This window comes from Pelobates fuscus, chromosome 3, assembly GCF_036172605.1.
Source record: "Pelobates fuscus isolate aPelFus1 chromosome 3, aPelFus1.pri, whole genome shotgun sequence".
Lineage (NCBI taxonomy): Eukaryota > Metazoa > Chordata > Amphibia > Anura > Pelobatidae > Pelobates > Pelobates fuscus.
The window spans coordinates 213,723,593-213,745,120 of record NC_086319.1 but is presented as its reverse complement, the minus strand read 5'-3'; the positions used below and the strand labels follow the sequence as shown (position 1 = coordinate 213,745,120).

The 21,528-nt window shown below is 39.1% G+C and overlaps 1 protein-coding gene across 1 annotated transcript in view; it reads left to right on the top strand.

The window, feature by feature from the left end:
• ZMAT2 (zinc finger matrin-type 2) overlaps positions 1-21,528 on the top strand; it is a 34,461-nt gene that overhangs the window by 7,415 nt on the left and 5,518 nt on the right. The window contains exons 2-4 of the mRNA XM_063445422.1: positions 4,026-4,119; positions 6,212-6,338; positions 10,593-10,666. Coding sequence (XP_063301492.1) covers positions 4,026-4,119; positions 6,212-6,338; positions 10,593-10,666 — 295 coding nt within the window. The remainder of the gene's footprint in view (positions 1-4,025; positions 4,120-6,211; positions 6,339-10,592; positions 10,667-21,528) is intronic.

Here is a 21,528-nt window from a genome sequence, read left to right as displayed (position 1 = left end):
AATAAAGAATTATTTTAATTTTTTGCACAAATCCTGGGAGTGCTGATTTACTTTGGCTATATCTATTTAGTCAATCGAGCACCGGGTCTGCTACTAAGTAAATTGGAGTGCAAGGTTTCTTTTTCTTATATATATATATATATATATATATATATATATATATATATATATATATATATATATATATATATATATATATATATATATATATATATATATATATATATATATATATATATAAATAAATTTTTTAGATCCGTATACAGATTTTTAAAAGAACTCCATTTTATTTCATATATATTTTTGCTCCTTCAAATATGTAAAAAATATTTTAAATTAAAAACAAGATCAAAGCTGCTTTATGTTATTGCTTCTGCTCGGATTTCCTTACGGTTACCATAATTTGCAAAGGTTTTTAATAAAGTACTATCAAATTGCCAGGAGCAATTGCACCTAAAATATTGCTACTTGTACTTGATCTAATTGGATACTTTATAGAGAACTTTCTGGATACAGCTTCTACCCTGCATGTAGCCTTTCTTATACTTTTTCTGAAATTTTATGCACCATTTTATTATTGCACTTGTGATATACTTGTGATATATAATTAAGGTGAATTTGTCTGTGGTTTTATGGATATTACAAATTCTTCTTTATTCTTCAAGGCTTTTGTTCTTCCCTCTTAGAGTTTGTGTAGGTAGCATTAGTGGTCACACTGTAGATCTCCAGACTGTTGGTTTACCAATCCCATAATTATCAGCCAGTTTGAAAAAATAAAAGCGAAAATAATGTCCACTCAGATAATAGTTGGCAGAGCAAATGTTACACTTTAAGTGAACTTCCACTGCCTTTTCCCCTTCAGATACTAAGAATAACTAAATAAACAAATAAAATTAAAAATCATAAAGACAATCATAGGGAAGAAAAAAGAGAGATTGGATGGGGTCAGGTTTTGATATTCTCCAGTCTGGGGTTAACTTTTTGTTGAAAGCAGTGATAACACACATTTTAAAAGGGCACTGTGACCACAAACATGACAGAATCCTGTATTGTAGTGCTGCACACTATAGCTGCACTGATCAGCCACAACATTAAAACCACCTCTAGGTGAACTGCATAACATTGATCATATCATTACATGGCACCTGTCAAGGGGTGGGATATATTAGGCAGCAAGTGAACAGTCAGTTCCTGAATTGTATGTGTTGGAAACAGGAAAAATGGATATGCAAAATGATCTGAGTGAATTTAACAAGGGCCAAATAGTGATGGCTTGACAACTGGGTCAGAGCATATTCAAAATGGCAAGTCTTGTTGGTTGTTCCCAGTATGCAGTGGTTAGTAACTACCAAAGGTTGTGCAAGGAAGGACAACCGGTGTAAGGGCTACGGGCGCCCAATGCTCATTGATGCATGTGGGGAGCGAAGGTTAGCCTGTCTGGCTCAATCACACAGAAGAACTACTAGAGCTCAAATTGCTAAAATAAAAAAAAAAAATGTGATACTGGCCTTGATAGAAAGGTGTCAAAACAGACAATGTATCACAGTTTGCTGTGAATGAGGCTCAGAGTCCACCTCAGAAAGCAACTTCAATTGGGAGGTGAGCAATAGAACTGGACCATGGAGCAATCTGAGAAGTTTGCCTGGTCTGATGAATCACATTTTCTTTTAGATCAGCTGAATGGCCGGGTGCGTTTTGGTTATTTACTTGGGGAGCCAGCAGGATATACTATGGGAAGAAGGCAAGCTGGCACAGGAGCTCTATGCTCTGGGAAACCTTGGGTCCTGGCATTCCTTGGATATGTACCACCTACCTAGGGATTGGTAGGTACACCCATTCCTAGCAGTGGCCTCTTTCAGCAGGATAATGCACCTTGCCACACTGCAAAAATTGTTCAGGAATGGTTTGAGGAACATGAGGAGAGGTGAAAATGGCTAATTATCCAGGTATAGGGGGGAAAAGTGTTTGAAATTTAAAGGACCACAATAGTGCCAGGAAAACAAACTCGTTTTCCTGGCACTATAGGGTCCCACTCTCGCTGGGCTGAAGCGGAGGAAGGGGTTAAACTCTTACCTTTCTCAATCGCCGGGCTCCCTCTGCGCTGGGGAAGTCTCTTCCCTCTTCTGATGTCAGCGACGCATGTGCATGCGCGGCGAAAGCCGTGTGCACATTCAATCAGTCCATGCTGATGCTTTCCTATGGACGTAAGCGTCTTCTCAATGTGATTTTCAGTGTGAAGCGCGACAGCGCCTCTAGCGGCTGTCAATGCGGCTGTCAATGAGACAATGAGAGTTTGTATATATGCGGGCGGTTTGTATTCCTAATACAATAGTTCCCCTTTAATGTATTGTTTGATTTTTGCAAAGAGCCTATCCATGCAAATACCCCCCTCTCAGGGGAAGTACTTGAATGGCTGAGATCATAAGTATTAATAATCTCATCCAGACGAGTAGCAGCGGCCAAGGCGAGACCAGCTCACAGGAAGAAATAAGTTAAGTAAATCTTCTTATTCACCTACTTCTGTGGGGCGTTTAATCTAAATAGGTCACAAAGCACTTGAATGTTAGGAATAAATGTTCCAGTGTACAGCCGGCTGGGGGAGAGTGGAGGCAGCTGTGCGTACTGTAGGCGAGGGAGCTGTGATCTTCCTACTGTCCTCCCTTGAGTGCTGACATGTTTAAGGCCCGGCATCACTCAGGAGTGTGTGAGGAAGTAGAGCAGGGAGATCACAGCTCACTCACCTCCTGCCTATAGACCGCGCAGCCAGCCATTCCCTCGCCTTGGAGGGAACAGGTTCACAAATCATAGGCGACAGGACAAAATTCCTGGTTGCGACAGCGCTCCTGTACTCTTACAGAGTACCTCCGCCCAATCCGCTTACTTGCCATTGGAAAAAGGAGCCTGAAGCACTTCAACTCCTTTCACCCGAGGCTTGACTCAATCTTTTCCATCTGACCAGGCTGCAGCTCTACTTCCATGCAGATATTGTCCGCTCTGCAGTCTTTCTTCCAAGCAGGTATCCACCTCTGCAATGTGATTTGCTATTGCCTTTACAAAGGCACTTGGGTCTTTAAGGCCTAGTTCTCTTGACTTATCCCAGGGATAGAGAGATTGTGCACAACCCAATAAGGCCAAAGACTCTCGGGACTAGCCTATATGCATATTACATAAAGCTTGTTGTGACAAACATAAAATTCAAAAAACAAAAATATGTCAAAAAATGTACAGGAAATGTATTACTTTATTTATAAATGGATGGGGAAGTCAATAACCAATACAAAATATCTCTTTCCTTCAGAATTTGCAGTATGCAAATTACTTAGTCTTGCTATTTAGGTAGTGCACATAACAGTTGCTACCAACAGATGGCACAATATGCGCTCCACAGCCAAATCCACCTAATTGGTAGCAAGCATCAGCAGGACAGGGGAGCATACAAAACATTTAACAATAAACAATGACTTTACACACCCTGCACCCATAATGGGCACAAGGTGACTAAAATATTAGAACAGCACAGGGACCTACATAAAGGGTCCATTTTAATATCCCAATGATGGTGACTACTGCCACAACGGTGCCTGGGATTTGTCAAGCCCTGCTTTTAAATTCAGGCCCGTTTTGAGATGTAAATAAGATCTACTTACATTTTATACCAAACGGTGCTGACCTTGCCACACCTGATTGTTGGCCATTTTAGATGTCCTTAGGGATTAATGTGAACACTGCCTTTTGGACAGAGTGCAGGGATAGGCACTTGTATGACATAATTTGTTTATGAAACCTAAAACTTTAGCTGGACTTTGAGCTTGCTGTATTAAATATCTATTCGCTATTGTCTATAGAAAATTTTGCTATGCCATTAGATGACAGGTACACTTGAACTATGACTGTGTTTTTTTTGTTACCATCTCATCAATGTTTCGTGGTTCAAAGTCAATTTCCATAATCTGAAAATTTTATGTTCATCTTCATGGTTCTCTGTCCTTTGGATATTTTAACTTTTTTTTTATTATTATTTTTAGTCGAAAAATGCAGATTTCCGTCGGAAATGGGACAAGGATGAATATGAACAACTTGCACAGAGACGAATTACAGAAGAAAGAGAAAAGAAAGATGGTTTGTGATGATTTGTTAATCCTAAATGACCAGTGAGCACTGCATTTATTTTATTTAGTACACACCTTGATTTAGTTATTTAGGTTAAAGGGACACCCCAGGCACCAATACAACTTTAATGCATTTGGTTCATTTTGCCCTCATTAGTAGGCTTTATTGCATTTTATTGTTTTGAGTGTTCAATGCTTTCATAGGTTTTACACACAAAAAAGTAAATGTTTTGCAGAATGCTGCACTGTTAGCCTGACTCTTTAGCTACACCCTCTTGCTGTAGAAAAATACATCTTTATCAAATGTATGCACACATCTCATTGACAGTATTAAGTGATCTGAACTACACAGCAACCTGCATTAGAAGGACATGGCACACCCAAGAAGACACAGCAATATATCACTACCTGTTTTCCTTATCACACTTTTTCCTTATAATTTCTGTCTGTCTGCAGCCAGGTTGTGAATTAAAAACGACTCCATCAATGCTGTTGAGGCTAAGACTGTGTGCATACGTTTGATCAGGAAGCCTTTTCTGGTGTGAGGGCTGTTTGACTATTTTTTTATTTGTGCAAAAATTATTGAACGCGTAAAGAGTACAGCATACTAATGAGACCAGAATCTATCAAATCAATCTGTCATTAAAGAATCGCTGTAGTGTCAGTAACACAAACATGTATTCCTGACACTATAGTGGCAAAATAACGAAGTATTTAGGTCCCCGACCCCCTCTCTTGGCAGTAAGTGTTTACTTACCTTTTTTCCAGGACTGCCGTGGCAGGCCCCACCTAACTCCGCTTCCGTGGCTGAGATCATCAAACGTAATCATCAAACAATGCTTTCCCATAGGAAAGCATTGGGAGGCTATTGCACATGCGGCGCAAAATGCAGCGCTGCACCAGTTTGCATCATCATCTCCTTATAGAGATTCATTGAATCAGTGCATCTCTGTGGAGTATGTTCAGCATCTGGATGCAGGAAGTGGAGGCATTGACACAGCAAGCACCTCTAGTGGCCACCTGAGTGACTGCTACTAAAGGTGTTACTAGGCAGTCTCTCTCTGAAAAGGTAGGGTTTACATAAAAAAAGCCTGCAGGTACAGGCTATAGATACGAGAAACACTACATTAACCCCTTAAGGACACGTGACATGTCATGATTCCCTTTTATTCCAGAAGTTTGGTCCTTAAGGGGTTAAAGGACCACTATAGTGCCAGGCAAACATACTTGTTTTCCTGGCACTATAGTGCCCTGAAGGTGCCCCCACCCTCAGGGACCCCCTCCCGCCGGGCTCTGGGGAGAGGAAAGGGGTTAAAACTTACCTTTCTCCAGCTCTGGGCGCGGAGCTCTCCTCCTCTGATCCTCCTCCTCTCCTCCCATTCAGCTGAATGCGCACGTGCGGCAAGAGCTGCGCGCGCATTCAGCCGGTCTCATAGGAAAGCATTATCAATGGATCAACCCATTTATAAACATAGCAGTTTCTCTGAAACTGCTATGTTTATAAAAAAAAATGGGTTAACCCTAGCTGGACCTGGCACCCAGACCACTTAATTAAGCTGAAGTGGTCTGGGTGCCTATAGTGGTCCTTTAAGATGCAGTTGTTCTGATGACTATAATATACCTTTAAAGTTTTATTGGTGCCGGGATGTCCCTTTACCATGTTTGTGTGATGCACACACTTTTTTATGTTGTAAAAAGATTTCAGCAAGCCATTTCATGATTCCTTTAAGCAAAAAAAAGTGCAATAAATAAAAGTAAAAAGATAATGGGGTGGAAATTCTTTTTCACATCATTGCACATTTTATGCCCATAATTATGATCCCATGATTATTATTTCTAAAGTGCCAACAAATTCTACAGCGCTGTACAATGGATGGATGAACAAACACGTTATTGGACACACAGAAATAGAGGGGATGAGGACTATCCCTCAATGAGTCTACATGCTAGAGGGAGTGATCCTCAGTCTCTGTAAAATAAAAATCGAGAGAAAGAAGTATGGCATAACCTGATATTGTGAAGTTTAAAGTTGATGAGAACCATGTAACCTACAATAATTTTACTAAACAATACGTGAAATCGTCTTATAATTTATTTTTTAGGCAAACCTTTGCAGCCCCCTGTTAAGAGGGAACTTCTCAGACACAGAGACTACAAGGTGGATTTGGAATCCAAGCTGGGAAAAACCATTGTCATCACCAAAACCACTCCACAATCAGAGATGGGCGGGTAAGAATGTTGTTGACAATATTGGGGTTTGTTCCATGTTCTTCATATTTGACTTAATCTGGTGTCCTGGTCAGGCGAGTCTTGTCTTTGTTTCATACGAATATCAGCAGTGCAGTACTTATGTATTTTGCTAAATCCCTGCCTAAATTGGTGGTGAAGGCAATAGGCTCATAATTAATTTACAAAATTTAATTCAATTTTGATTGTAAAAAAAATTATCATTAGTTTTGATCTCCCGGCCAATCCAGTGCTTTACCCTACAGAAGAGGAGGAGCTGACTGGGCATTGCTTCTTATAGAAAAGCCTCCCTCTGTTTTATGTTTGAAATGTTTGATTTCAAGAGCAATCAGCACTTCTATATATAAATCCTATTCGTTTAGCATAAGTCAGTGCTTCTCCATGACCATATTAGTATCTTCTAAATATTACTGTTTCAATTTACGGAAGTCCATAACTAGGCAAATATATTAAATATCATTTAAATAAAAGCTGCAAAATGAAAGCACAAAAAAAATAAAATAAAATACAATGGCACTTTTTGGAAGATGCAAATCTCTAAAGTTATGCTAGCAAATGTATGCGTACATCATGTCACTCTGTTCCTATACTCCCTAGCAAGCACCACTAGTGCTGACTAGGGAGTCACCATAGCAACCACAGCGCATGCAGTGTGGTTCCTGTGGGTGGTCTCTTCTGCTTTAGGTATCAATTTTTTTTTTAGCAATGCCAACAAATGATTGCAAGGTGGTTTAAAATCCCTTTTAAAATTGGGTTTTCTTCCAAATTATACATTTTGTATGCAAAACTATACACAAGGTATAGCCAAAATATGATGCTCTTTCAAAAGAGCATGAGTATAAGTGTAGTTTAAACCTATGTGTATGGTGAACTTTGTAAGTGACTGAATTAATTTAAAAGGAATTGGAATCTGTTGTATCATTTTAAATTTGTATTGTATAGGACATGTGAGAAACACTGTGCGTTAATGTGTTTAGGGAAGTTCACCTAAATTATCAAGATATACATTTAACCCCTTAAGGACACATGACATGTGTGACATGTCATGATTCCCTTTTATTCCAGAAGTTTGGTCCTTAAGGGGTTAAACTTGGGAGAGCCATTGTCTCACTCAGAACAATAATATATGGCTTCACTATCTGTTTCATCTCATCTGACAAATACAGTGTTTATTTTCCCTTTAGGACATGTATCTCAAAATAACCTGTTCTGTGCAATTCAGAAATATTAGGTTGATGGTGTTTAAATCATATATACAGGAGTCAGTGGGCGCTTAACAAACATCAGTGTTTACATTTCACCTCTTTAATCCCTTGCAGTGCAGCAAATCAATTTTGAACTATTTTCCAAAATCATTTTCCTGCAAGACGCATTAATTTGAAGCAGAGCAGACTCTGGGAAGTATTGTCTGGAAAGGTCATAGTTTTTATACAAGAGACTATTAATCTGTGGGCCTACCACTGTTTTTCCTGCATGTGCAGTTATTGCTGCAAATGAAATTTAGAAAAGTGCCCAGCCTTTATTTTGTAACCCTATCTCTGCTGTCTATTTATTTATTTTTTAACTCCATTAAAGAAACTAGAAGGGGAGATTAGACATGGTTACTTCTAAATACCGTCATATAAGATTCTAAGCCTCAAGCCTATGAGATAAGCAAATTAGTATGGGGCTTAAGTTCTTAGACTGAACGTTCCCCTGGAACTACCTTGACTTTTTCTAATGACCTCACTTTTTTTTTTTTTTTTTTTAAATAATTCCAGATTACTCATATGCAATTGAAGGCTGGTGACACAAAACTAATAAAAACCTATTGATCCATTTTGTTAAGGCAAGCTTGGACAAATATCAAGCGAAAGGCAAATACCAAATCTGAACTATAGAAATCTCTTGTCCTATATTGGCATACTCTCTAAACATTTGCAATAATCCTAGGAGCACTTCTGTGGGTTTTTATTTATTATTTTTTTTTGTTGCACACATTGTTACAGGGTTTTCCAATAAAGTGAGAATTGTCAGAAATACGTATTGAATTTCAATCTTTAGGCCAAACTGAAAACCCAGCAGACTTCGAGAATTTTTACAATAAGCTTATTTTTGCCTTAAAGTGAACCTGTTATGAGAAAAACAACATATCTCAAATCGCTCCTATACACATTGAATACACCATATATCATAAAGATACATGGTGTATGCATTGTAACATATAAAGGTTTACTTACTTTTTCTTCGCTCCAGTGCCTGTTTGTGGGCGTTACTCTTCGTGTAATCCCAACAACTGGACCTTCCTCTCTTAGTCCTCCGCTCTGCTTTTGTTCTTCTTTGATTTGCCCTGCTTGGGACGCATCCCCAAGCAGGGCAAATCTTGTTGGTGACGTTGGCTTGCTTGCTTCGTTGGCAGAGTGCTGGTGTCGGTAAGAGTGAACCCGATCACCCAAGCCGGCACTTTAGATTGTGCTAGCAGTTTTTCTAGCAAATGTATAGATTAAGAGAAAAAATTTTTTTTCGTAGCAACCACAGTGTGTATGGGAGGAGAGCAGAAGGACCTCCTGTAAGAGGTAATTTTTTCTCTTCCTTGTAGGTATGTGCCGAGGCATTAACTGACCGCTTAGAGGAAATAAAATATATATTTTGAAATAGTTTTTTCTCTTAATCTATACATTTGCTAGCACAATGTATAGATAAAATGTTATACTTCATCTAATGAGCACAGATGGTTTGTGGCATGACAGGTTCCCTTTAAATTTCAAAGACACTTTGCATTTTAAACAGTTTACACTTTGAATAACCATATGTGGTTTTAAACAAATATATCTATCCAGGGTCAAACTCCACATTCTTTCTAGTTTGTAATAAAAGTGGGTGATCTGTGACATTTGGAAAACATTCTCTGTTATTTGTTGAACCAATGTGTATATTCATTCTGCCAAATTTTCTCCAATGAAACCAATGCATAATATTTGACAGGTCTTAGAAATTCCTATGCTACTAGCCAGTCATTAAACTTTATTTGCATACCCTACAGGGGTGAATTTCTGGGATGAATACATAGCACATGTATGAGGATAGCATGTGTAGGGAGGGATACCTAAATGTTAAAATTATTAGAGAGAGAGCGATCATTCCACCGTAGAGGCAGATGCATAATATCTGTCACACAACAGTGTGACACAAGCAAATAAAAATATCCTGCTTATGTGTATTTATATAAAACATAGTGGTACGTTTAGGACTGAAAGTTCCTAAAAGAAAAAATGCCATCAGAATGATAAAATAATGGGGAAGTTTATTAAAGTGTTAAAATCCTTTTACATTTAGTAAATATTCATAATCAATGTATGAACTCTTGCTGAATTTGTTTTTATTTGTTTTCCATCTGTAGCATGTTTCTGATTTGTTTTTGCATCCTAACTGTAATTTTGTAAACGTACACCATCGGTGGCAGTATTCTAAAAAGGAAATTTTAGCAAAAAATTGTGGAATTTACTTTAAAGAAATCTGTAACTTTTTAGTTTGCTTTAAAGGGATGCTATAGGCATTACACTAATTTTAGCTTAATAAAGCAATTCAGATGTGTAGATCATGCCCCTGCAGTCTCTCTGCTCAATTCTCTGCCATTTAGGAGTTAAATCACTTTTTTGTTTCTGTTTCTGCAGCCTCAACCATACCTCCCTGGTGGTGACAGACACAGCCTGCATGAAAAATTGTTTAATTTTCAATCACGTGTTAATTTGATTTAGAAGGTTTTATATCCTACTCTGCAAATTTAACTTTACTCACAGGCAGGAGGCTCCTGCGGGGTCTAGTAGGCTATAGAGTAATTCTAGATTAAACAGAATGTGCAATAAATAAACTTTAAACAATAGAATAGATCTGTTTACCGGAAGTATTTTTGAAGGCCATGTAATCACATGCAGCAAGTGGGTTGTTAGGGCTGCATTAACAAATTGATTTAACTCCTAAATGGCAGAGGATTGAGCAGTGAGGCTGCAGGGGCATGATCTGTACACCAAAACTGCTTCATTAAGCTAAAGTTGTTCTGGTGCCTATACTGTCCCTTTAATAAAACCGATGCTGTTGGGAACTATTTTTTGAACAAGGTGCAAGGTTAAGCTCTATATATATTATACTTAAAAAATAGGTAAGTGGGAAGATGATAAATGAATTTGTTTAGCAATACAATGTGTTTATTTGTATTATATTTAGTTATTTTTTTTCTGTTTTTTGTTTTTGGTGCAGCTACTACTGTAATGTTTGTGACTGTGTGGTAAAAGATTCAATCAACTTCTTGGATCACATCAATGGCAAAAAACGTAAGTTTAAAATAATACATTTTGTATTACAAAATATATTTTAAATGTTAACTTTTTAGCTTAACATAATTTATCCATGTGTACGTTGGTGGTACAATATATTCATTTTTTTATTTCTCTGGACGGCAACAATCAATACTAAACTTGTGAAGGTACAAAAAAATTGTGTATGAATTTAGTATTGTGCAAACCGTATCTACCTCTTCCAAGTGAAAGTGAGCTATTAAAGGAACTCTATAGTGACAGGGATAGACATGCATTTCTGTCACTATTGCTCTTTAAAACACTATTTAGGTGACCATGCCCCTACATTGTATTCAGTGTATAAGGTGAGTTTACTCACCTTTATTCCAGTGCCATGCATGTTTGTCACGGCTGGCACTGCCCTTGTTCCGCCTCCTTGGTTGAGATGATCAAATTTGACAACCTCAGCCAGCGCTCCACCAATCAGCATCTCCTCATTGAGATACATTGAATCCTCAGGAGGAACGTTCAGCGCCTTCATACACCGCGTGGAAACGCTGAACGTCTGTGCTGCATATACGCACCTCTAGAGGACATCTTAGTGATTGGCACTAGAGTTGTTACTAGGCAGCAATGTTTTCTCTGAAAATGCAGTGTTTACATTAAATAGCCTACAGGGACATGCAGTAGACTACATTAAGCTGTAGTTCTGGTGACTATAGTGTCCTTTTTTTTTTCTTTCAAAGGAGCACTCAAACACCATAACCACTACAGCTCACTCTGTTTACAATGGGGGAGGTGTTTAGAATAAATTTGAATATAGGTCGCTTCATTAAAGTAACATTTCAAGCGTGTGAAGCACCATAACCACTACTACACACTGTAGCAAGAGCTTCCAGCTCTCGAAAGAGGAAGTTAGTAGCACTTGGCAGACACCAAGGAAGTTGGCAAATGGTTTGACTACTTATTGGGGAGATGCCATGGATTATAAACATCACAGCACTCTGGAGTGGTTATTGTATTTGCAGTGTTCCTATAAATTAAAATTTTCTACTTCTCATTTTGCTGCAAAGGACCGTGTATTAAACCACATATAGATGACCAGCCTCAATTTGCATATGAATAGTCACCTTCCTTACACTAAGCCTGTCCTACATTGAGACTCAACTACTCACATTTACAATGTGTAACTGTCTTAAAGAACAGCTGTCACCTCAAAAATAGTTTTAATATGATGATCTCTATAGTCTCTACGGTCTTCCCTGCGTCTGTGCAAATAAGACAATTGAGACTTTAGGTTTTCAAACCGTATCTGACCAAAGTTGCATTTATATGGTTGAAAGACCCTGTCATAAAAAGTTAAAGATGAGTTTTTCTCAGTTTTTTTTCCCATATACTATAAAAATATATGCTTTCTTTCAATACTTGATAAAAGGATTGTTAAATATATTTGAAGTGACAGTTGTCCTTTAAACTTTCACTCTGCTTCCTCCTCTGCTTCCGATCAGATGTGTCCATCTTGTCCCAATGGCTGTGTGTTGATAAGTACGAGTACACTGGGGGCTGCTAGCCCTATTCAGTTATTGTAGGTAGGTATGTGTGCACTGTAGTTTAAGGGGGCTGCGTGTTTAGGGTTGCCTCAGTGATTAACTGGGACTACTTATATGCAATGTTAATACTGTATATACAGGGCCGTTTGAAGGAATTTGGGGGCCCCAAGCAAAATGGACATGGAGGCCCCCCAACCCCTCACCCCCCAGACTCCCACACGCACGCAAAGCCTACAGGAACCACAGCATAGCCATACAGTTTAAGTTCACCCACACTTTATATAAACAGAAAAGGTTTACAGTGCAAATACTGCATAGAGCTCTGCACTGCCCCTCAGTGGTCTTTTCTCTTCCCCCACCCTCCCCTACCAGTCTCTTCTCACCCCCCCCCCCCATATTCTCCTCACCCCCCTCCCTGTGTTCTCTTCATCTCCGCTTCTCTTCACTCCCCTCCCTGTGTTCTCCTCATCTCCGCACCTCCCCCTTCCCTGTGTTCTTCTTACTCCTCCCCCCATGTTCTTCGTACTACTCCACCCTCCCTGTGTCCTTCTTACTCCCCCTCCCTGTGTCCTTCTTACTCCCCCTCCCTGTGTCCTTCTTACTCCCCCTCCCTGTGTCCTTCTTACTCCCCCTCCCTGTGTCCTTCTTACTCCCCCTCCCTGTGTCCTTCTTACTCCCCCTCCCTGTGTCCTTCTTACTCCCCCTCCCTGTGTCCTTCTTACTCCCCCTCCCTGTGTCCTTCTTACTCCCCCTCCCTGTGTCCTTCTTACTCCCCCTCCCTGTGTCCTTCTTACTCCCCCTCCCTGTGTCCTTCTTACTCCCCCTCCCTGTGTCCTTCTTACTCCCCCTCCCCCTCCCTGTGTCCTTCTTACTCCCCCTCCCCCTCCCTGTGTCCTTCTTACTCCCCCTCCCCCTCCCTGTGTCCTTCTTACTCCCCCTCCCTGTGTCCTTCTTACTCCCCCTCCCTGTGTCCTTCTTACTCCCCCTCCCTGTGTCCTTCTTACTCCCCCTCCCTGTGTCCTTCTTACTCCCCCTCCCTGTGTCCTTCTTACTCCCCCTCCCTGTGTCCTTCTTACTCCCCCTCCCTGTGTCCTTCTTACTCCCCCTCCCTGTGTCCCGCTTACTCCCCTCCCCCTCCCTATGTTCTTGTTACTCCCCCTTCCTCCTTATGTTCTTGTTACTCCCCCTTCCTCCTTATGTTCTTCTCACCTCCCCTTCTCTGGCTGTAGCGTGGCAGAGCTCCTCTTACTCCTGGCTGTCAGTCCGACTGGTTACCGCGCAGTACAGGAGATGCAGTTTCCTGTTCCCGGCCGAACTGAAAGGAAGTGAGCACTCAGTGTGCCCTTCCTGTCAGTCCGGCCGGGAACAGGAAACTTAATCTCCTGTACCGCGCGGTTCCCGGCCGGACTAACAGCCAGGAGGAAGAGGAGCTCGGCCACGCTACAGGGAAGGGGAGGTGACGAGAAACAGGGGCGTACCTAGAGCATTTGGCACCCGGGGTGGACCCAGAATGTGGCATCCCCCCCCAATAATAAAAATTTAAGAAAACACCCACAATTTTTTCAATGTTTTCAATAATATTTATTTCACAAATTTGTAAACTGAACTGAAAAATGGAACTATGAAAAAGAAATTAACTTAGAAATAAATAAAATTTAAATAATTAACATTTACTTAACAGTTAATACGCTTTCTATAAACAAAAAAACACACAGATCCAAAGTGACCACTCAGTCTATTCGGCAGAGGTAATGTGCAATGATCCCCCTTATTAAATAAAAAAAACTTGCACAACCCCCTTTAATAACAAAAACCTGCACACCCCCCTTAAAATCCTGCACACCCCCTTAACAAAAATCTGCAGTGCACTTCCTCCCTTAATAAATAAAATACTGCAACCCCATTAATTAAAAAAAACCTGCACCCCCATTAATTAAACCTACCCCCTTAAATAAACCTTCCCGCGCTGCACCCCCCTTTAATTAATCCACACCCCCTTTAATCCACACCCTTAATCCACACCCCCCTTAATTAATCCACACTAATCCACACCCCTTTAATTAATCACCCCTTTAATTAATCCACCCCCTTAATTGATACACACACCCTTAATTAATCCACACTAATTAATACACCCCCCTAATTAATACCTCCCCCATAATTAATACCTCCCCCATAATTAATATACACCCCCCTTAATTAATACACCCCCCTTAATTAATACACCCCCCTTAATTATTCCACCCCCTCATAATTAATATACACCCCCCCATAATTAATACACCCCCCCATAATTAATATACACCCCCCCATAATTAATATACACACCCCCATAATTACTATACACCCCCATAATTACTATACACCTCCATAATTACTATACACTCCCCCATAATTAATATACACCCCTATAATTACTATACACTCCCCCATAATTATAATATACACCCCTATAATTACTATACACTCCCCCATAATTACTATACACTCCCCTATAATTACTATACACTCCCCCATAATTATAATATACACCCCCATAATTACTATACACTCCCCCATAATTACTATACACTCCCCCATAATTACTATACACTCCCCCATAATTATAATATACACCCCCATAATTACTATACACTCCCCCATAATTACTATACACTCCCCCATAATTACTATACACTCCCCCATAATTACTATACACTCCCCCATAATTACTATACACTCCCCCATAATTAATATACACCCCCCATAATTAATACACCCCCCATAATTAATCTTCACCCCCATAATTACTATACACTCCCTCATTATTAATATACACCCCCATAATTACTATACACCCCCATAATTACTATACACTCCCCCATAATTAATCCACCCCCCATAATTAATCCACCCCCCATAATTAATCCACCCCCCATAATTAATCCACCCCCCATAATTAATCCACCCCCATAATTAATATACACCCCCCATAATTAATACACCCCCCCATAATTAATACACCCCCCCATAATTAATACACCCCCCATAATTAATACACCCCCCATAATTACTATACACTCCCCCATAATTAATATACACCCCCATAATTACTATACACTCCCCCATAATTAATATACACCCCCATAATTACTATACACTCCCCCATAATTACTATACACTCCCCCATAATTAATCCACCCCCCATAATTAATATACACCCCCCATAATTAATATACACCCCCCATAATTAATACACCCCCCATAATTAATCTTCACCCCCATAATTACTATACACTCCCCCATTATTAATATACACCCCCATAATTACTATACACTCCCCCATAATTAATCCACCCCCCATAATTAATCCACCCCCCATAATTAATCCACCCCCCATAATTAATCCACCCCCATAATTAATCCACCCCCCATAATTAATCCACCCCCATAATTAATATACACCCCCCATAATTAATACACCCCCCCATAATTAATACACCCCCCATAATTAATATACACCCCCATAATTACTATACACTCCCCCATAATTAATATACACCCCCATAATTACTATACACTCCCCCATAATTAATATACACCCCCATAATTAATTACTATACACTCCCCCATAATTAATTACTATACACTCCCCCATAATTACTATACACTCCCCCTTAATTAATACACCCCCTTTAATTAATTAAATAACATTACATAAATTACAAAAACACATAAATTACTACTCACGTTTTGATGATGCCTTCCCTCCGAGACCGACCACTGGATCCTTGCGCTGAAGATCCGTGAAGGCGGACTGATGGCGCCGCTGCGTACGGCGTCATCCCGCCGCGTCCCAAAGACTCCTCCCCTTCTCAAAGGTGCGGCTGAGCGCAGCATGATGATTGGGGCCGGGGGGGGGGGGGCGACACATGACACGTGAAGTCATGGCACCCCCCTGGACAGTGGCACCCGGGGCGGGCCGCCCCCCCCCCCCTTAGTTCGCCACTGACGAGAAAGGAGTGCTGCAGCCGCCTGAGGCTCTCTATAGAGCGCTCAGGCGGCTGCAGCCTTATAGGAAGCACCGGCTCTGCTTGGGGCCCCAGGCCAGCTCGGGGCCCCAAGCAGTTGCTTGGTTTGCCTGTCCGGTAGCGACGGGCCTGTGTATATACATGGGTGTGTTATATTCTGGTTGGGTGAGTGGTAACCAATATATTAAGTACATGTAAATATTATCACTTGGGAATTGCCTTCATTATGGAGAAATATCTTTATATTTATTGTATTACCTATTATGTTTAATATGTAACCTTCAATGTTAATAAGCACTAGATATAGGAATTAAGGGATGCTGTCAGTGAGGGGGGAGGTGACCTAAGGGCACTATAGGTTTAGGAATACAACTTTGTATTCATAACACTAGAGAATACCATTAAATCATAGAGGGAATTGGTTATGGAAAACAAGTTGCTTTATGGTAAACGTGGATAGAATCTGCTGTTTTCCTAAACTGCAGATACAAGTGGCTATATAAATAAGTATGCACTTACATTTTTATTTTATTTTACTCCATTAAGAATAAATTCCATATCAATTCTTCCTTTTTTCTATAGAGTATGAGAGTAGTTGAACTTTAGTTCTTCCCACATAAAACAACGGCTGTTTCTCTTTGCCATTTTTATTAGAAAGAAGCACAGAGGAACACAGGTGTCCCTTTTTTATGTCATCTAATCTATGCGGTCCTGAGCTACATCTCTCTTAATATTTTGCGTATTATATTTAATTTGCAATCCTGAATACCTGGGTTACTGCTAAAGTGTAATGGTAAAATGAGTTACAGAATTTGTTGGCGCTATATAAAAGGTAATAATAATAAGTTAACAACTCCCAGCAAATGTTGCTCGAGAGTGTTTTAGAAAATGGCAGGAGAATTGTGACTAACTCGTGGCTAACAAAGGCTGAGGATTAGCAGTTGATGCCGGTACTACAACCAATTATTTGCATTGTGGTGGTTTTCTTTTTAGTGTGTGTATTTTTTTTAAATTGATTTAATGTCTTAAGCATTATCTAAAAAAGGGTCCAACAATGGATTGTTGTATCCATCCCATTTGTGGTGACCGGGCGGGTACCCTGTTCGACTGCCCTTATTCACGCAGATTTAGTTGATGAAAAATCACAAGGATATATGTGACTGAAAAGTTAGTGTGTGTGTATATAATCCAATAAAGTCCATTACCATTTATAATATTTTAACAATAGAGGTAATTCCAGTTAGGTGGGCCCTATCTAATTTTTATTTGGAGACCTAACCTCACTTTTTCTATTTTTCAAGTCTTGATGTTAATTGGGTTCATGCCCCCTATTACCTTGGCAATCTTCTCTATGGCAACAGTGTAGGTTTTTCCTACATCCGAAGCTGTGTGTGTGTGTGTGTGTGTGTTTTTGTTATTTTTAATGTATTTACTTGGCACATCCTGTGATTGAATTTGGCAAATATATTTAATTAGAGTTGTAATCAGTAAGCCATGCCAAGGAGCCTTTTTTGCATAGTGTTATTTGATTGCTGCTAATTCTGCCCTCATATATTACTAGCTTATCTTAATATTTTCCCAAATAATACATATATATGTCTATAGTCAGAAGATGTGTTGAGAAAAATGTCATACCACACGGTCTCGTTCCTCCCATAAACCCTCAATTTGCAGGTTGCCAAGCAACAGCATGTGGCAGTGTTTAATATTAATATAGTCCTTTACTTGTCATGTGACACTTATGGCAAACCTTAGAAGTCCGTTTTTACCAGACAGGATTCAGCTAGTAATTGGAAGGGAACATGAATGCACGTGTTTTGGTGTTTAACTGTTATATGCAGCATTATGAACATCAAAAAGGAAAGCAGGGGCATTGCAGTACACACTCCTCTTTTAAAATTGCTATTTTTCCAGACGTATAAAATGAGGACATTGCAGATATCTGCTGTTACCTTCTGTTAAATTGTTCTTTTTGACATGTGTGACTTTTTCCCTATCGCTTAGTTATAATGTGCAAGAAATGTCATTATACTGAGGCAGTGTGCCTTTTTATGCACAGTCTGCTTTGCAATATTCACGGATAGTCACTTAGAAACACCCACTAGGGTAAAGATATTGTCATATATGTATATCTATAATAGAATTTTTATGTGTGAGTTTATTCTTCATGGGGAATGCTTGTTATATATTACATTTGTACATTCCTCTTTAGAATGTGCAAAGCATTTCTTTCAAGAGCTTATTATTTTCTGCATGATAATTTTTATTTTTTTATTTTTTTTTGAGTATGCCCGTATTGTAATTTTTTTAATTTTCTGTGATTTCTGCCCTGTAATTTCTACATTACTCATACTGAATAATTGGAAACATAACTCATTAAATATTATGTTAAATCTCAGGGTTTTTTTTGTTTGTTTGTTTTTTTAAATAGAGCTGACTACCTGATTAATAGTGAAAGGGACACATCCTAAGTGTCTTAAAGGGTTACACCTACCCTTTTTATTACTAATATTTTTTTGTGTGTGTATATGTGTAATGTGTATACATACTGCAATGCCACATTGAGCATTGCTAATAGGTGTCCCCCACCCCTCCTTAACACCTGCTAAAAAAAATTCTAAAATTTACCTGGAATTCAGCACTCTGTTAAGCTCCCTCCTTTAAATAAATAGCATAAAAAAATAACTTCTCAAATCCCTTTCTTCACTCCCCTTGCCCTTATTTTTTATTTTTTTATTTTTTTACACTATCTATTGGGCACTATTAATTAGGTGCTTCCCACATGCAATAAAACCTGCTTAAAACAAACAACATATTTTACTTACCTAGAATCCAGCACTTGGCAAAGTGCTTGGCTCTGCCTTCCTCCCGACGTCACCAATGTGCCTGCATGAGGTCCATCATTCAGTCTGAACCTGCGAGGGGGGTGGAAAAATAATTAAAAAGTTAAAAAAATAAAGCAATATTTATCTGTTAGTTGGGAGACCAGAAAATAAAGGAGGGAGGAGAGTGTTATGGGTTGCCAAAGTCACATGTGCCAGGGGGTGTAACTAGCTCCTGGCACACAAGTACACATACAGACTCCTGCCACCATGACCACTTCTAAAAGTAGATGTCATGGTGGTTGGATTAACCCTTTAAAATTATGTTTCATAGCTCCTGGTAAAGATTTGAACACACCACATACAGTAGTGATGTTGACTGTGCAAGTATTTTTACTCATAACTGTTTGGTCACTGTTGTGCACTAGTTATTAATATTAATACACTTAGTATGCACCTTAATTAATAACACGGATGAATATGTTATTATTACTATTATTATTGTTGCGCACCATCACTACTGTATATTTTTTATTGTACTCTACTTTTGCTTCTCATTTGTTAACCCATCAGAGCCCATACTACAAGTATACTCTGAACAAAAATGGCACATTAATTCTTAAAGGTACACTATAGTTGCCAAAACAGTGTTTACTTAATGAAGCAGTTTTTGGTACATAGATCAATAATCTGTACACCAAAATGGCTTCAGTAAGCTAAAGTTCTTTTGGTGACTATAGTGTTTCTTTAAAATCTATATTAATGATATACATATATTTATATAAAGGTGTGTGTGTGTGTGTGAGCGCATCCCGGGAAACCTTTGTTCATGACAAAGGGCCAAGGGTTAGACAGCGCCAGTCTACATGTCCAAAAAAGTAGGTAAAACTTGAAATTGGGAGGAGGAGAGAACATTTTCAAATATTAAATTCCTTGTGGTCTGGATTACACCAATTAAGGTATGTGATTGCTCACTGGTGACACTTTTGCAAGAAATTGGACATTTTGACATTTTCTTTCGAAGACACTGCATTATAATAAATGTGCTGCTCTTTATCAGGCAAGGCAGGCATTGGGTGCTCTCAGCAATCAATATGGCATTATTTAAGGATGTGCTCTGTAGTGGTCTCAGATATTGTGTTGGTTATTTCAATAATTTTACATTTCTTTTCTGTGTCTCTCCACCATTGATACGGAAGCAAAAATGTAAAAATTAATACTCTTTTCTACATATCAAATAATCCTCAGCCTTATGAGTAGGGGAGATAATGGGAAATATAGTCCATAAACATTGACTGTGCAGGAGCAGACTTCAGTGGCCTGAACAGCAGTCTTTTAAAACAGGGATTCTATAAGTTAGCAATTCAGAACATTAGTTTTTGGGTTCTTCGTGGAATTTTTCATGTTCCTTCTTGTATGTAAAATAAGGGCAATTATCCTGACCCACAATTGGCTTTGTCTTCATGACAAATAATGCTTGTGATAATTATATGGTATTGCAGATGGTATCTTTAATTAGTAGTGGGATGGTAAATTAAATGAACATAGTGGAATACACATTTTATACTATAAACTTTGCTTGATTGCTTTTTCATGAGGTGAGCAAATTAATTGACAGAATGTTTCTTTTAAATCAAAGTGATCACTCTTTACAGACTCAACTAGATGTTTATGGGGTGTCTTTAAGTGCATGTACTCTAACCCACTCATTGGTTATCAATATTATAACTGGTGGCCTTAACATTCAGAAATTTAAATAAATGTTGTTTATGTAGCCAATGCCACAAATCCCTTCCTAAACACTTCATGCAAGGAGTGGTCTCGCTTTAAAACTTCCCCTTTGAACATTGTGTTTAATTTAAAATGTATCTCCTGCTTTAAGTCTCTGCAGCAGTGGCTTTGCAACAGTCCCAGCCTATGTTTGTTTAACTGTTAATTTACAAATCTCAGACTTAAAAAATTCAATTTCTTGCTGTTGTATATAGAGAACCGCCTACAGATTAGACCGCATCCAAAAAGTGGAACGTGAAACAAATGCTTAACAACTACTACACTGAACTAAGTCTGACATATGAATGAACACCTGGGTGGGCCAGTGCTTGTTAACATAACTTTTTAACAAACAATACACAGTCTTGCAATGGCTAAGAATCTGTAGTGTCAGTCATATGCTTTAGCTGAAGAGCGTACTTTGCAAACCATCCTCTGCTTTTGACCCTCTACTCTGTGTTTAACAGAGTCCATTGTTTTGCCACAGTAACCCTCTTGGAAATTAGTAGCAGAGTGTGTCCGTTGCAAACAGTAAATGTAATTTCCCTTACACATTCTGAGATACAACTAAAGGGACACTCCAGGCACCCAGGCCACTTCTGATAATTGAAGTGGTCTGGGTGCTGTGCCCCTATTAAACTTAGTGCTGCAATTTGTACATTGCAGTTCCAGAGAACTGCAATGTTTACATTGCAGCTCTAAGTCTGCCTTCTGTGGCTGTCTAACAGACCGCCACTACAGGGCTT